This window comes from Schistocerca cancellata, chromosome 3 (genome assembly GCF_023864275.1).
Source record: "Schistocerca cancellata isolate TAMUIC-IGC-003103 chromosome 3, iqSchCanc2.1, whole genome shotgun sequence".
Taxonomy (NCBI): Eukaryota; Metazoa; Arthropoda; class Insecta; order Orthoptera; family Acrididae; genus Schistocerca; species Schistocerca cancellata.
Window position 1 is genome coordinate 167,059,965 of NC_064628.1, and position 18,009 is coordinate 167,077,973.

The 18,009-nt window shown below is 41.9% G+C and overlaps 1 protein-coding gene across 2 annotated transcripts in view; it reads left to right on the top strand.

Moving 5' to 3' along the window:
- Positions 1-18,009, top strand: part of LOC126174791 (proton-coupled amino acid transporter-like protein pathetic) — an 85,138-nt gene that overhangs the window by 20,212 nt on the left and 46,917 nt on the right. The window contains exon 1 of one of the 2 annotated variants that reach the window (XM_049921161.1): positions 10,796-10,912. The exons of the other annotated variant lie outside the window; for it this stretch is intronic. Within the exon in view, the coding sequence (XP_049777118.1) occupies positions 10,856-10,912 (57 nt within the window). The 5' untranslated portion in view covers positions 10,796-10,855. Of the gene's footprint in view, positions 1-10,795; positions 10,913-18,009 lie in introns of those variants that run through there. 2 annotated transcript variants of the gene reach the window in all.

The window sequence follows — 18,009 nt, forward strand, 5'->3', positions numbered from 1 at the left end:
AAAGATGATATTTTAGCTTTGGGAATTTGTCTGTAAAGACTTTTGCATAGAATCTGTATGTGATATTGGTGTCTTCATGTTGCCTTTGAAATTCCTTAAATAAATGATAAACAGTCAGGTCTTCTCTTAAGTATTGTCACCCGATTTTTCCCTTGAATAGTGGCTTTCTTGTCTTGGTATGGCCTTAATATGAGCAACAACCAGCGCTTCATCTCCTTCTATATATTTCAGGTGTTTTTTCTTATTTCCTCGCTTTTCTTCATGTAAAATCTCACCACTGTGCTTCAACTGTGCTAATGCCTGAACTCTTCTTTTGGTCAAAGCGAGAACCTCAATAAATGTTCCTTTACATACTCTTATTACATCTCCCTCTCATCATCAGGAAATGTGTAAAACATAGTTTCGTTTTCCTTCTTGAGTATGACCAGTTGTCCTGCACCTTCCTCAGTAGACAGCTGAGCAATTTCGTTACTATCATCATATATTTTTGACCTTCGCCTCTTCACTTTGCAAACATGTGAGACATTGCACAGTTATTTTGCTTCGCTGTATCGTTTAGTGAGTAGAATTCCTTAAACAACTTAAGTTTGTGGTCATATGAAAGATGCCTGCATTTAAACTGACATTCACAGGATACCTGAAAGAGTGAAGCAGTATATATAATAAGTTTAAATCAACATGCCTAGGTATTTGCAGGTAAGTAAATGATTTCATTGAAGTAGTTAACTGTAACCTCATAATCAGAACGATGATTTCTGTCGACACGGAATTCGTTTCAATAACAAATTAAAAGCATTAAAGTACTAGAACATAACTTATGCAGATTCCAACCCTTGTAATAAAAATTAAAACGGCAATCAAGGCCTACCTGGTGCTTGGGATCCTCTTTAGCTGGAACCATAGTGCTGTCTTTTCGGGAATTCCTACCCTTCGCTGTGTAATTTCTTTCTTTCACTTTGAGCACTACCTTCACCTCTCTTCCTCCGTTTTGGTGCAGTTTTCCTTTCCATTTTTCAATATCGTGTATTATGTGTCTGTAATAATTACTTCAGCAGTGTCGTATTGTTGCAAACAAACCATAGAGCTACTTAAATTGTCAACAATTCAGACAAGTTCCGCCAAGACAATAACAAATAACAGAGGGGCATAGCTCGTTAATTGAACATCGATCTAGTAATTTGGGAGTGCCATCTTGTGACAGCTGCAAATACTGTTTCGCGCTGTTCTGGCGCTTGTACCGTTATATATGTTAGCGTTGGTGGTTACAGCGGAATTTCACCTATAACAAATTATCTTTCTTTGGCTTGACCCGTTATTTACTTACATGCCTCATTTATTATAGCGCACTGAAAATGTATTCGCCCTGACATGAAGCCAACCGTTCAACATAAATTGCAGGCGCTTTACGCTTCAAGGAGCGATCAAAAAGTTTCCGTCTGAAGACGTTGCTGCGGCGTGTATGCAACGTAGCGCGATTCCGACGCACCACATGTAGGCAAAAAATTAGTGTAGTGTCCACCTGCGTAGCTGACTGGTAACATAATTGCATCCCATGCAGCGGGCCCGGGTTCGATTCCCGGCCGGTTCGGGGGTTTTCTCCGGTCGTGGACTGGGTGTTTTGTTGTCCTCATCATTATTCCATTCCATCACTGGCACCCAAGTCGACCAATGTGGCGTCGATTGAAATAATACTTTCACTCGGCGGCCGAACTTCCCCGGATGGGGCCTCCCGGTCAACAATGCTACACACTAATTTCATTGGCGTTCGTGTCTCTCTGACGCGCGTGCGGTAAATATGGAAACGTGAACTATGATAACGTTATATCGAAAATGTCCAAACAGGACCAACGCGCTGTTATTCGTTTCCTGGCTGCCGAAGGACAAACAGCGGGGAACGAAGAATGTGTATGGGGCTGCCTGTCTGTCGAAAATCGTGAATGTGGAACGGTGCGCACAAGGGGTACTGTTGCTTCATGATAGCGCACGTCCCCATATGGCAAACGCCCGTAAAGCAGAAGTTACCCTCAACTCAAGCAGCCGGTCTTTAGTTCTGATCTCTCCCCGTGCTGTTATCATGCATCCGGTCCCTGAAAAAAGGCTTGTCGGACGAGAAGTCGCAGCAGGCAGTTACGGAATTCTTCACGCAACAGGACATGGTGCTTTACCAAGCGGGTATCTTCAACGTAGAGCGCCGGTGGAATTATTGCCTCAAAGCCCACGGGGATTTTGCCTGATTGGCATACTAATTCTCCACTGTACGGTCTTCGAACGGAAACTTTTTGATCGCTCACTATACAAGAAATTTTACCAAACCATTGCTTCTTACAGCAGCACAGCGTTAATCACTTAAAATTTAAGTCTTCAGTTTCATTCCGTGGGTTTAGAAGAAGGATACATGGTTCACCAAACATTTAGGGTTAAAAATACGAGTTAACACACGGTAGAAGATCCTTCAAAGACTGCTTCGGGCTTAGAAACCAATAGCTGGAAATGAATGTTTCATGCGATGCGAGACACTGATTACGCGTGTTCGTTGACATATTACTGACTGTTGCGTCGAAGCCCGCATCTCGTGGTCGTGCGGTAGCGTTCTCGCTTCCCACGCCCGGGTTCCCGGGTTCGATTCCCGGCGGGGTCAGGGATTTTCTCTGCCTCGTGATGGCTGGGTGTTGTGTGCTGTCCTTAGGTTAGTTAGGTTTAAGTAGTTCTAAGTTCTAGGGGACTTATGACCACAGCAGTTGAGTCCCATAGTGCTCAGAGCCATTTGAACCATTTGTTGCGTCGCAAACAGTGGCGCGATTTTGAGCAGAAATACAATCGTCTCTGCTGTTTCAGGGTGGAATTTACCATTGTTTCTGGTTCGTGCCTGGTTAGCACTATTCGTTACAGGAACATCCAGACGCTCATTCAATGTATGATGTAATAGGGAGTAGTGGCCAGAACGCCGAAGTAATGCCCATAACAGAGTTTCACAGTAGGAGTCACTATAGTTACAAGAATTTCATTACTCTGGAAAGAAATTGGATCATTCATACGGCAAAGAGCTAGCCGAGGTTCTCAACAAAGTATAGATCGCACAACAGAGTTTCTCGAGGTGGCGTCCAAGCGAGTGGAAGAAATTTCACCTTAAAGAAGTGGAGATTCGTGTAAAATTTTCCGAAGATGATTGAAAGATTAAAACCAGATCCAGATCTTGATTAGACGTTAGTGCTTGGCAAATTATATGTTTACGTGAAGTGAAATGTTACGCAACAGAGGACTAGAATATCTTTCCTGCCTCGAAGAGTAAACGGTATCGCATTAATCCCATTTATCCTTCAGAGATGGATATGAGGGTGCTGATTGTGCACTTGCCGAGTGATAGTGACGTTAGAAGACGTATACTGGAGGATCACGACAGTAAGTGGGGACACATATCTTCCACAGTGAAAGAGGATCGGTGCGGTGAGTGTTTCCACAGCGAACAGCTGGCATCGAGTAACAGAGTGTAGAGCGGGGAGGGCAGCGGCCGGTCCGGCGCATAACTCGTGAAGTAGGCCGCTTTCTCTCTGCGTGGGACGCAGCACTGTCACCGTAGCTGCTCACACAGTCGCGAAAGGACCTAGTAGGACGGGTCGTTGACCATCTAATGTTTGCTAGTTCCATACCAATAACGGGCTGAGTAATCGAACTATTTTCTTTATGGTAGCCCGAGTCCCTGTGAACCTGTCGACTTTCAGATATCTTACTGCTTGCTATTCGTCTGGCAGAGAGTCTTTCTACCCGTGTTTAACGTCTTTCCGATGCGTAAAATATTTATTTGCTTTTACTTTCCATTTATATTTTTATGTAATTGATTTCATAATTGCAACAATGAATAGAAAGTTCTTTGTTTTCGAGCTGCGTCAAGTGATGAAAATTACACGATCTTTCGGTCAAGCACTCCTCGGCCTTTGTCAAGTTGTATGGCTGCATGTGGACCGCCGGTACGCCCCTATATATACTAGCGGCCCATTGTGACGCCACTGGTGATCACCCCCTATTATGATTCTTGACTGAAAACACTTAATTTATTTGATGAACGTTATACCTGTTTCTTCCCGAAAAGACATTGCATTGCCCTTCCTCGGCGTCTTCATGCGCGGCAAACGAAATGGATGTCTTAGCCACAGCGTCTATAGAAAACGTACCCACACCAATCTGTACGTGCACGTAATCGGCCATCGTAAACGGCACTGTAGCGTACTGTGTTACAAACACTGGTGGATCGTGTATGAATGATATCACACGCTGACAATCTGATCCGCGAGACAAACTACCTATGCAAGGTCTTCAGCAACAACGGCAATAACGTTCATCAAACAAATTGAGAGATTTCAAGCAAGAATCACAAGACCACCGACGAACAGCAACAAAAGAAACTCGCCTTCTTGTCGTTCTGTGGCTCCGTGTCGGGCAAGATAGCCGCCTGCTGAAAAGACAAAAGATCAAATCGATCTTCAGGCCTTCGACAAAAATTCGCCAACTACAGTTAAAGACGCAGCAGGCCTCAGGACACCTGCGTTCTACGAAGCACTTCGAGAACTGTCGCAGGTCTTAGGTTGGCAAACAGTTCTCACTTGGAACAACGCAGGAAGGAGCATGAGATGTTTTGTCCCATACGCTTCCTTGAGAATTCGCTTTCACTTGGTGTCCTTTAGAAAACAGTAGCACTAACGGCTTCTGGGACTGTGTAATTAAAAAAAAAAGCCATTGAAATAGAAATAATAGATAACACCGTTAATGGAGACGGCGGCCTGCATCTCAACGCGGCATGGGATCTAGCGATCGCAAAGTTAAAGCACGTATTTCGAACGAAGGAACTAGTACTGTAAGATAGTGGAATATGCTTGAGAGATTTGGTCATATTATATTAATATATTAGCATTTTGTGCCGGAGGAACTCTCTTGTCCAAAGTTACCTATTTAGGATGACGAATCTTCCTTACTATACGGCGATGCCGCGAGCATCATTGAAGTCACAGCCGACAGCTAGTTTGCATAGGGGGCGTACCAGCAGCACATTGGCAGTCTTACCACTTTATAATGTCCAAGGTGTGTTTGGCCGAAATCTCGTGTAATTTTAATCACATGACGCGGCTGGAAACTCGATGACATTTTATTCACTGATTTCTTAATTGATTTTAAAAATATAAGCCTCTTTGACGTCTTTATGGAAGGAAAGCACCGCGAATGAGATTAACGGAAATACGGACAGTATATTAATTAATTAGTAAAATAGGACTACAAGAAAGTTGAAAATATGGGGAGATTTTCACAATACCACGTGAAAACAGCAGATAGGTTGACCAGAAGTAAAATACGTACCGTGATTCTAAATGCATGATTTTACAGATCTGCATAGGTCATGTTCTACAACAATAATTTATCCATAACATTAGTCGCAAGCACAACTTATAAAGAGGGTACTCTACTTGGATCTGTTTACTGTCATAAATTACCATGAAAAATTCTCAGAATGAATCGTAATTACTTTTCTAATATCACGCAGTTAATACCCTAATGCTTGTTCACTTCCGAAAATCAGCTACTAAGTATATAAATCATTTAAGAAAACCTGTGATTTAGCTTGGGAAGTCATAGGAGTAACTTTTGACTGCATGATTGCTATTGAATTCAGCAACATCTTAGAAAATTGTAGATAAAAACATGCACGCAAATCAAATTAATAGTAAAAGATACTGAAGTTGATGCATATGTCGATGAAGGTACTTTCCAATCCTCGTTTACCTGTTAGAAACACGAAAACATCTGTTTCTGTGCGACGGAAATGTTTACAGAACGCTTGTGTGGCGGTTGCTGGACTGTTTCACCATACAGTAACGACTTAGCCGAAGTAATTTAACTTGCCCAGAAAAGGATGCTTGTACTGCCTCTCTTGTCTGTCATGCGCCTCACAAGTCTAGCCGCCATTTCACCTCACGAATCTATCACACGAGGTAACATTGCGTATTTACCATGACACAAATGAAGTATATAAAACAAATTATCTTACTATAACTTCCGAGACACACAATATTTGAACTTTAGCTTCGTAATTTAGTCAAGAATATGTGCCGCACCCTTAAATAGTCAGTGCCCACAGAGAATAGTAGAAAGCTCTTAGGTGTCATGAAAAACCTTGGATTAGGAATTTTAACGAGGTAAATACGCCCGCTCATAAAGCTAGATGAACTATTACTGTAAGATAGTGGAATATGCTTGAGAGATTTGGTCATATTATAGTAATATATTAGCATTTTGTGCCGGAGGAATTTTCTTGTCCAAAGTTACCTATTTAGCATGACGAATATTCCTTACTATTAGAATTCATTTTTGAAGAAATCATATAGCCACGTAGCTTTCAGGACTTCATTTGAATAAGCAGATAATAGGAATGTGGAGCATGCAGGTATTCCTTTACCGAGGAAGCTAGAGCTTTAATTTAAATGACGGATGTGTATTCAACTGTGATGAAAGGCTCACATGTTCGTCCTGATTTATTTCTGTGGTGCGACACCCATACTCATGAACGATGTCAAGCCAGCCGTTTTATGGAAAACAAATTAAAACTCTAGTAGTTTCCAAGCGCTCACAATAGTATCTAAAGAAATCCAGTAGTATGCCTCTGCATTAAATCATGATGGATAACTCCACAGCTCCTGGTGCCTTTTTGTACGACGGTGAGCTTCGTGTCAGAGCCCATTGTCTGCAGACTAGCCTCTGATGCACATGTAAACATTCTTACATTATTATCCCTGCAGATCTCGCATTTTGCCTCGGCTTTCGAGAGAAAGAAAGCGCATGTGCACAGACGTGTGACAAGGGCTTTGTGTCATAAATCTTTCACACGATAATGAATGTTTGTAAGAGAGTGCACCGTTTTCAGTGACGTAGAACATTGTGCCTTTAAGACAGGATAATTTGTCGACCACCTATACATTCGCTGATCAGAGGTTTACGGGACCACTTCTCCATATTCCGAAGAATTATTTTCGCGTTTAATAAGCATCTGAAATTAAAATGATCCTGATTAACCGTAGTTAATGCTAATAACATACTTTTATTTTGCTTTGTGACTCTTTCTTGAACAGTCTACATACGCTTTAGTAACTGTCTTTAAATAAAAACCGAAGGTTTGGAAGACAGGTTGATATATCCTCGTTTTTATCACACTTTGTTCCCTTACTTTGAAGACTTGCCATAGTGTGTAACATGTCTCACCTGATTTTCAGCTATTGATCCTGTTACTGTTATTTCTGCAAGTATTCGCTAACTTGTCAGCTGCAATCACTCCTATTTAGCAAACTGAAATAACAGCTTATTGTTATTGCCGCTCTTTTCTGCCTCACTTATTTTTACCTTTGCTATAATGAGCAAACCATATTTACAGTTATGAAACCACTGCATTTCATTTCACAACCCTTATACATCTCCATTGTTTTTAACCACAAGACAAATGCATTGCTATGTCACAACAATTGCATTTTTTATGTAGCTCTATGCCTAACAGACTAGCAACACTGAAGCATGTGGCTTTGGACGAATGAGATGTATAATGTTTTTATTATGGTGCTAATGGACACTAACAACTCAAATGTTTCTCGGTTTTATAAGTACATTAATAACACAATAAAAAGTCTTAAGATGAAATTCATTCTCACCACTGCCTGTCGTCTATGAATATCTTTTGTAAAATTACTGTAATCAAATATTCATATCAAAGCATATTAATCCTCTTGAAATTATTACGATGACAACTACTGGGTACTTAAAAAGCAGGAAGTAACGTAAAACTGATACTATAGGCATCAAATACAACCAAGATCTTCCCGAGGATTTATTATAAAGTGCGTTCTGTAAAACAATATAGACTGCTCTGACTGACTGCACTTGAAAAATGATATTACCGCTCTAATACGTAGAGTCACGAGACTCCTGGTATATTTTTGTTATACTTTACTGCGATAACAGCGCTCCAAGCGGATATAAAGCTACTTTTCTGAACACGATATCGGACGAGCGCAAGTAGTACTATCTATGTTGATTTACAGCACACTGACCAAAATAATGACACCACATTTCTCTCTCTTTAATTTCCTAAGAATTCTGAGAGGTATGAAACAGTAAATTACAGTATAGTTTATTTACGATTCTCTTGTAACCTACAGATATTTGCTGAAGAATGTCGTTTCCTTTTAAGAACAAAAAAAGCTAGTAAAAAGCAGAAGACCTGACCTGTTCCAGCAAGACGTCGTATTATCTGCTCAACAACGTGAAGTAAATGTGGTACGTAGGAAACTTGTGTGGGGCGCAATAACTACATTTTTGAAGTACCAAACAAGCCATTACAACTGCAGCTGATGGGAAAACCACGGAGATGTGATGTAATACATCGACGTCAGCAAAACTATTTCCCAACACAGAAGAAATCAGTTACACAATTGTCCCTACATTGGAGCCGGAAACGACAAGATTCCTTAACACATTCGCTTTTGAAGTAAAAGTAATTACATTTACAAAAATAGTCTTGTATTGGGAAGTCGAATGAAGCGTAAGAATGAAGGAACCATTAGACTCCATACAATTCGTTACATGTCAAGGAAACTGCTTATCACAATAAGAACAGGCAACAACGGAACTAAATGCTTCTCTTGCATGAAATATGTGTTTACATGCTCTTGTCTTCGGCGAAATAATCTGCAGTTATACACTTATTCGGAAGTATATCCTAAAGAATAAGTTGTAGCTTATGCCACTGAATCAGGGAGACATGGCTGTTTTTAAACACACTTCAAAAGAAGTTTTCGATCACCTCGGTTCCGAGAGTTCCGGAACTTGTAGAGAAAATTGGAATATTGATCAACATAAACATCATTTCCGCCATTTTTATTGCTCTTGAAAACCACACATTGCATGTTGTACCACCATACAGCGAGACCATGAGAGGTGGTGGTGCTGTAGACACTGGTACCTCTAAAACGCAGTAGCACGTCCTCTTGCACGCGTACTATCCACAAGTTCATCAAGGCACTGTTGATCCAGATTGTCCCACTCCTCAACGGCGATTCAGCTTAGATCCCTCAGAGTGGTTGGTGGGTCACGTCGTCCATAAACAGCCCTTTTCATTCTATCCCAGGCATGTGATTCTTCAGTTTCTCCTGGCGTATTTCTTGTTCGAACAGTCCACGGGTGTACTGCTGGTCCATAGTGTCCATCGGGCACAATATTTCGGCGATCAGACACATCGCCATCGTCAGATGCGCTGACGAACTGAGCTCCCGAGGGCGGGCTGCGGTCTTAAATCCCCTCCCCCCCTGGGAGGCTTTCTCTCCGCGGTGCGCGCCCGCGGCCGTGCGCCGGCGGTCGCTGAGACGCTTCTCACTTGGCACTGTCACACCCGCTTGTTCAGAGAAGCTGTAGCAATACAAAAACACGCGAACAGCTTCAACAAGGAAGAGGGAAGCCTTAAGGTAAACGGATCCTGGCTTCCTGTACTGCAGCGAACGACCGTCGCAGCTAGCAAGAGGAGAACCGCACTGTAAATGACCGCGGAGAAGCCCTCGGACGTTAGCGCGCCAGGTACATATAGTCTGTGGCCGCGAGCTCGGCTCCAGTTCACCACCGGCAATGGAGGGTGAAGCTTTGACAATGCCAGTCACTCGCGCTGGCGAAACGTCATTACAATCATCAGATGAACGTCGCCCAAAGCATCCGAGACAGAAGCCAACAGGCAGTTTGTCAACAAGTAGCCACGAAAGCCTTAACAATTTTGTACTGCTTACTATGTTTTTACTAGTGTAGTAAATGGAATGAAAAGACAAAGGAAACAAGATACAAACAAAATGCCTTTATTCAACGCCAAAGTACTCAACATTTCTGACTGTATACTTTTGGGAAACCTATAAACTCGCTGTAATGTCAGCAGTGACTTATTTTCTATCCATCGTGACACTGATGCCACACGTCCATGACCACACATTTGATACATCTTTTTACTTCTGCTTTACTTTGGTTTCTTTGTCCTACTGCGGATCGACATGGAAGCAATAGGCATCATTCCCTAACGTGTCGGTTTGCAGGAAAGGTGGATTTCGGTGACATATATCAATTAAATTATTTCCAACGTCATTAATTATCATCTCCTATCTATCGTTGTGTGATACAAATCGAGAATAGAACTATGTTATACCAAATTAGGTCTACGTTTAAATGATAGCGTCAGCAATATCCTTCACTATCGTCAATCCCTTCTATATCAACAACAGGGACATACTCCGATTTTAAATCAATGTCTGTTGCAGTTATCTCGATATCGCCGATTGCTATAAATCATTTCCTTGAGAAAACCTCTTGGACTCATCATAAACATATTTTTCCACTCATGTGCTGAGTTCCATACGCTTACACTTAAAAGCCGTACGTCTCAGTCACCCTTTACACCTAGTAGTACCAAATGTGGTTCAGTGCTATGTGTTTGAAGTATCTCTACCATTTGTTGTGATTTACGATCGAACCAGTCATAGACTCTCTTAGAGGCACCTTGCAGGTCGGAAATGTGTCCACTTTGGGGTTTTTCCATCCGAGAACAGATACGACTTAACATGTTTCGCTGAGCAATCCACTGAATTCCGTAGAATTAATAATGACGGACAGAGTGCGTCACCGATGAGGTGGTGGGGAGAGGGAGGAGGATGCGCGCAGAACCGGCTGTTGGACTGGTCGTCCTCCGGTAATAACCCGCCAGTGACTTTCACCGCTCGGCAGTCAGTCCCCAGGCATCGCGAGCGACGGTTCTTCTGCACACCTGCTGGCGCCTGCAAGACACAACGTCCACATGTCGCCCTCCGCTCGCTCGTCGTCCCGGCACGCCGATAGTCCTTTACCTCTGGAGGTAGGAACCGCTCAACAGAGTTAAACGTCACTGTCGAAAGAGAATTTAGAGCCACTCTCTCTCATATATTTTTAATACACGGCCGAAGTGGATTTAGGAGTCGTAGAACTCTTGCCGTACCTAAATCCAGCACCGCAATAGAATTTGAGTTGAAGTACAGGTTGTTTCATAAAGAGTACTTCGAACACATGCATTTAATAAACTCTAAGGCAGCTCTGAGTTGTACGACTTCATAACCGACCAATGTTTCAAAACAGGCCAAATCGTTGTTGTAGGCAGTTGTAACTCCAGATTGGCACGACGAGTTGATTTTGTGGGACTACCCTGAAAGTGGTTAGAATTCGTGCGACATTTTCGTCGGAAACATGAGTGCGGTCAGGACTTCTTGCTTCACATATACATCGTGTGTTTACAAGCTGTCGATACCATCTGCGAATGTTCCAACCATTCGGGGAATCAGTTTCGACCTCAGTCTGAAACGTCTTTGCACTGTGATCAGGAAATAACGCTTCACAAACTCGAGAACACAAAATGATTTTGGCTGTGGAGTAGCCACTTTGCGATATGTGATGCTAACCAAGAAAACAGAAGGTAACCATCATCCAGCGGTAATGAGTATAGACTGCACTATGTATCCATTCCTTTAATATAATCGAGCCATGGCGCAGCGATCGGTAGCTTGGCAACATAATACTTTACAATACGCACTTTCTTTTTGAAACACTGTGTACTTCTACTATTGTTGTATAACTAATCATTTAACAATAAGGAAACCTGTAAGTACCTCTTCATTTGTGATACATTACTAGACAGCATACACTTAATACTCAAGTGTTTACTTTAAATGAAGATATTATGCTTTTTAGGGCCAAAGAGCTTATCCACATAAATGGCTGTGTGTGAATAGTGTTACTGCACGGTTTTTGTTGCAGTGATCGAAAATAAGGAAATTAATTATTTAACAACCCATCGACGACAAGATCACTAGAGCGAAATGAATTAATCCAGCACACAGTCACTGATGAAATTGTAATACCAGGTGATCAAAAAGTCAGTATAAATTTGAAAACTGAATAAATCATGGAATAATGTAGATAGAGAGGTACAAATTGACACACATGCTTTGAATGACATGGGGTTTTATTAGAACCAAAAAAATACAAACGTTCAAAAAATGTCCAACAGATGGCGCTTCATCTGATCAGAATAGCAATAAATAGCATAACAAAGTAAGACAAAGCAAAGATGATGTTCTTTACAGGAAATGCTCAATATTTCCACCACCATTCCTCAACAATAGCTGTAGTCGAGGAATAATGTTGTGAACAGCACTGTAAAGCATGTCCGGAGTTATGGTGAGGCACTGGCGTCAGATGTTGTCTTTCAGCATCCCTAGAGATGTCGGTCGATCACGACACTCCTGCGACTTCAGGTAACCCCAAAGCCAATAATCGCACGGATTGAGGTCTGGGGACCTGGGAGGCCAAGCATGATGAAAGTGGCGGCTGAGCACACGATCATCACCAAACGACGCGCGCAAGAGATCTTTCACGCGTCTATCAATACTTTTTTTGTTCTAATAAAACCCCATGTCATTCCAAGCATGTGTGTCAATTTTTACCTCTCTATCTACATTATTCGGTGGTTTATTAAGTTTTCAAATTTATACTGACTTTTTGATCACCTCGTCAGTTGTTTTGCATAAATGCACATTTTAAAGTATGACGTAATACACGTGTTACATTGTCAAACGACAATGAGCCTTCCAGCGTGACTACAGACAGCCACGGTACTCCTCTGACAATCAAGGGATTTGTTGAATAACGCAGTGTGAAGCAGGATTTATAGTTAGATGAGCATAGGGTAATATCAACAGCAGCAGAAAATGGTATAATGGCAGTAGGATTCGTCATGATGGTTCAAATGGCTCTGAGCACTATGGGACTTAACATCTGAGGTCATCAGTCCCCTAGAGCTTAGAACTACTTAAACCTAACTAACCTAAGGACATCACACACATCCATGCCCGAGGCAGGATTCGAACCTGCGACCGTAGCGGTCGCGCGGTTCCAGTCTGAAGCGCATAGAACCGCTAGGCCACACCGGCCGGCATTCGTCATGAATAAGAAGGTAGGGCAGAGAGTATGTTACTGTGAACAGTTGAGTAACAGGGCTGTTCTTATCAGAATCGACAGCAAACCAACACCGAAGACAATAGTTCAGGTATACATGCCGACGTCGCAAGAAGAACATGAAAAGAAAGGGAAAGTGTGTGTGGATATTGAAAGGCTAATTCAATACGTGAAGGAAGATGAAAATCTAAGTCATGGGGGACTGCGATGTGGTTGTAGGGCAAGGAGCAGAAGAAACGATCACAGGAGAATATGGACTTGCTAGTAGGAATGAGTTCTGTAATAAACTTCAGCTAGTAACAGACAATACTCTCTTCATGAATCATAAAAAGAAAAAAATGTTCAAATGTGTGTGAAATCTTATGGGACTTAACTGCTAAGGTCATCAGTCCCTAACCTTACACACTACTTAACCTAAATTATCCTATGGACAAACACACACACCCGTCCCCAAGGGAGGACTCGAACCTCCGCCGGGACAATGAATCATAAAAGGAGGGGCTAAACTTGGAGTAGGTCGGGAGATACGACAAGATTTCAGTTAGATTACACCGGAGGCAGAGATACCAAAATCAGATGTTTGATTGTAAGCCGTACCCAGGAGCAGATATAGACTCAGATCACAATGTGGAAGTGACAAAGAGTAGGTTGAAGTTTAAGAGACTAGTCAGGAAGAATGAATACGCAAAAAGTGGAATGCGGAAGTACTACGGTATGAAGAAATATGCTTGAAGTTCTCTAAAACTATGGAGTCTGCGATAATGAATTGCTCACTAGGAAGTTCAGTTGAAGAGGAATGGACATCTCTAAAAAGAGAAATCACGAAGCTTGGAAAGAAAGAAATAAATACAAAAAAGGAACCTGCAAACAAATCATGGGTAACAGAAGAAATAGTTCAGCTGATCGATGAAAGAAAGAAGTACAAAAATTTTAATAGAAATTCAGGAATTCACAAATAGAAGTCGCTTAGGAACGAAGTAAATAGGAAGTGCGGAGAATGTAACGAGAAATGGCTGCAACGAAAATGTGAAGAAATCGAAATAGAAATTACTGTCGGAAGGTCTGCCTGAGCATATAGAAAAGTCAAAACAACCTTCGCTGAAATTAAAAGCAAGGGTGGTAACATTAAGAGTGCAACCGGAATTCTGCTGTTAAATGCAGAGGAGAGAGCGGATAGGTGGAAAGAGTACATTGAAGGTCTGTATGAGTGGGAAGATTTGTCTGTCTCATGTGATAGAAGAAGAAACAGGATTCGATACAGAAGAGATAGAGGATCCAGTATTAGAATCAGAATTTAAGAGAGCTTTGGAGGACTTAAGGCAGAAGGGACAGATAACATTCCATCAGAATTTCTAAAATCATTAGGGGAAGTGCATACATGACGACTGTTCGCGATGGTATGTAGAATGTATGAGTATGGCGATATACCATCTGACTTTCGAAACAATATCATCACAATTTCGAAGACTGCAAGAGCTGGTAAGTGCGATAATTATCGTACAATCAGCTTAACAGCTCATGCATCCAAGTTGCTGACAAGAATAATGTACAGAAGAATGGGAAAGAAAATTGAAGATGTGTTAGATGCGATCAGTTTGGCTTTAGGACAGGAAAAGGCAACAGAGAGGCAGTTCTGACACTGGTAATGGAGGCAGGACTAAAGAAAAATCGCCACGAAGGGTAGCCGCGTGGTCTAGGGCGCGTTGCCACCGTTCGCGCGGTTGCCCCAGTCGGAGGTGGGCGTGGGCGTGTGTGTTGTCCTTAACCTAAATTAGTTTAAGTTAGATTAAGTAGTGTGTAAGCCTAGGGACCAATGATTTCAGCAGTTTGGTCCCCTAGGAACGTACGATAAATTTACAAATTTTGCCGCTAAAGAAAAATCAGAACACCTTGATAGGATTTGTCGACCTGCAAAAAGCATTCGACAGTGTCAAATGGGGCAAGTTGTTCGAAATTCTGAGGAAAATATATATATTGGCCACGACATCTTGGTAGATGATTGTTGCAGTGTCTGTGTGTTCATGGGTTGCATTTTTTCATATGACTTGTCAAGCCAATGGCAGCATGGAATCTCTTGCCGCAATTGTCACAAGTGTATCTGACTGCTGAGGCAGGAGCAGTGGTAGGCATTGCGAAGCTTTTTCTGCCTTAATCTGTCTATCAAGCCTTCATCATGCTTCGACATTCCAGATGATATATCATCACGCCACTCTGGTCTCATGCTAGCCCGTGCCTCCCATCTGTTTGTGTCGATTCCAAAGCTCTCCATATCTCGTTTACAGGAGTCCTTGAACCTCAGTACAGGGCGTCCTACATGTCTTTTGGCTATAGAGATCTCTCCAAGCAACCCCTCACGTGGTAATCTGTCAGGATCCACCCGGTGGACGTGTCCCAGCCAGCGGAGTCGTCTCTGCTTCAAGATAGCTGAAATACTGTTGCAGTTAGTTTTAGATAGCACTGCTTCGTTGTTCACTCGGTGATATAGAACTTGTACAAGAAACAGGAAGAAATAGTAAGATTGGAAGACAAAGACCGAAGTGCTCAGATTAAAAAGTGTGTAAGGCCCTATTGTTCAATTTACACAGCGAAGAAGTAATGACGAAAATAAAAGCGAGGTTAAAGTGTGGAATTAAGATTCAAGGTGAAATGATATTAGTGATAAGATTAGCTGATGATATTGCTATTCTCAGAGAAAGTGAAGAAGAATTACAAAATCTGCTGAATGGAGTGAGTATAGAATATGGCTTGAGATTAAACAGAAGAAGACGCAACTAATGAGAAGCAGAAGAAATGAAAACTGTGAGAAATTTGACATCAAGATTGATGGTCACGAAGTAGATGAAGTTTAGGAACTCTGCTACTTAGGCCGCAAAATAACCCATGACTGGTGGAGTAAAGAGAACTTCAAAAGCAAACTATCACGGGCAAGAATGGCATTCCTGGCCAAGAGATGTCTACTGTTATCAGATATTTGTCTTAATTAGGGAAAGAAATTTCTAAGAATGTACGTTTGGAGCACAAAACTATACGGTAGTGAAACACGGACTGTGGGAAAACTGGAACAGAAGAGAATCGAAGTAATTCAGATGTGATGCTACGGATGAATGTTCAAAATTAGGTGGACTGATGAAGTAAGGAATGAGGAGGTTCTGCGCAGAATCGGCGAGGAAAGGAATATATGGAAAACAAAACTGACAAGAAGAAGGACGGGATTATGTTACTTTGTTAATACATCGGGGAATAACTTCCGAGGTACTAGAGGGAGCTGTAGAGGGTATAAACTGTAGAGAAAGACAGATATTGGGTTACATCCAGCGAATAATTGAGGACGTCAGTTGTAATTGCTACTCTGAGATGAAAAACTTGGCACAGGAGACGAATTCGTGGCGGGCGTATGGAACCAGTCAGAAGACGGATGACTCAATTAATGATAAGACAGACAGTGTTTGGTACTGCAATATTATTTATTGGTGTTTAATCTCCGGCTATAATGAACAGATTACTATCACGTCTCAGAGATGAGGAGATGATCTCGCTGGAGACCAACCTTTTTGCATACAGAGAACCTGAGGTAATGAAGCTAAACGAAACAAAATATGAAGCTCACTCCTCAAAAATACGTATCTGGAATGTTGGTCATAGTCGAATAGGCTGTCGATAAAGAAGTACTCTATTAACAACTAGAAAACGTTGTGCTGTCTGAATGAAAGCGCCAACGAAACATTACAAAGGGTGAAACAGCTGTCAACTTTGTTTCACTGAAATCTAATATGCACTGTCATTAAATGCTTACAGACCAACTTACCAGAGATCTGTACTAGTCCGAATAGTTGCCTACAGAACAGGCCCTTACCAGAAATGCCCATCTAGAAACTACAATTCTAGTTTTCTGTGGGTTCCCCACATCACGTCAACCGAATGGCTGGATGGTTTCTTAAAAATGTCACGTTCACTTTTTTGTCCCTTTCTCGTTCAGTTGAGTCGTAACTACGTCCTTAACTAAGTGACGGAGCGACAGGAGGCGGCTTGTAAGAAGCTGGACTCGCATTCGGGAAAAGGCCAGTTCAAATCCCCGTCCAGCCATTCAGATTTAACTTTCTCCTCGTTTCTCTGAATCACTCGAGGCAAATGTAGAGATTCCTCTGAAAGCGACGCGGTCGATTTCCTCCCCTACTCTGAGCGCCTTCTCCCTTTTAATACATAATCTTCCTACCCTCCGCATAGGGAGAGCCAGCATTGATGAAAAAAAGATCCTATCGCATTCCTAGATAAAGTTATGGAGTCTGGGGATGCGACCAGGTTCTGTTTCATAGAATGATCATTCGGTTCATACGTCTCGTACTTTTAGCGAGTAGTATGTTTTCCGGTTAAAAGGAAGGACTGTGGAAGTGGCATATTTTGCCTACCTCTCTTTCGGATTGTAGTAACTACTACTTGATACAGCACATAGCCAGTATGGTAAACAATGCAAAGTTACACTACCACTGAAATGCACGAAAAAGAGAGATAGAGAGAAAGAGAGAGAGTTGTAATATTTTGATAGTACCACAAACTTTCCTCTTACCATTCTAAAAGCCGCTACTGCCTCCACACTGTAGGTACGTTGTGATATTGTCTCCATATAATTTGTCATATGTTGTCCCGGGTAACCGAACATTCACAGTGTACACGTAGGCAACACGTTCCCGCTTTGCAAGATTCACCAGTCACCTGAAAGGATCGCTCCCCTTCCCAGTTATCAGCATCCCGCTTCATTTTTTGTGTCTATAATTTTATCTGCTCCTTTTCTACAACTGATCTTTACAGCTCTCTAAAAAAAGAAGACCAAGTGAAGCTCTTATAAATCAAAAATATAAATCAAAAATAAATTAGTCCTGCATTCAGACAGATGTCGTCTTTCTTCGTGCACTGGCATTAGTGTTTTGTCTTCAGTACTAGATCACAGCGCTGAGTTCGTTAACAACA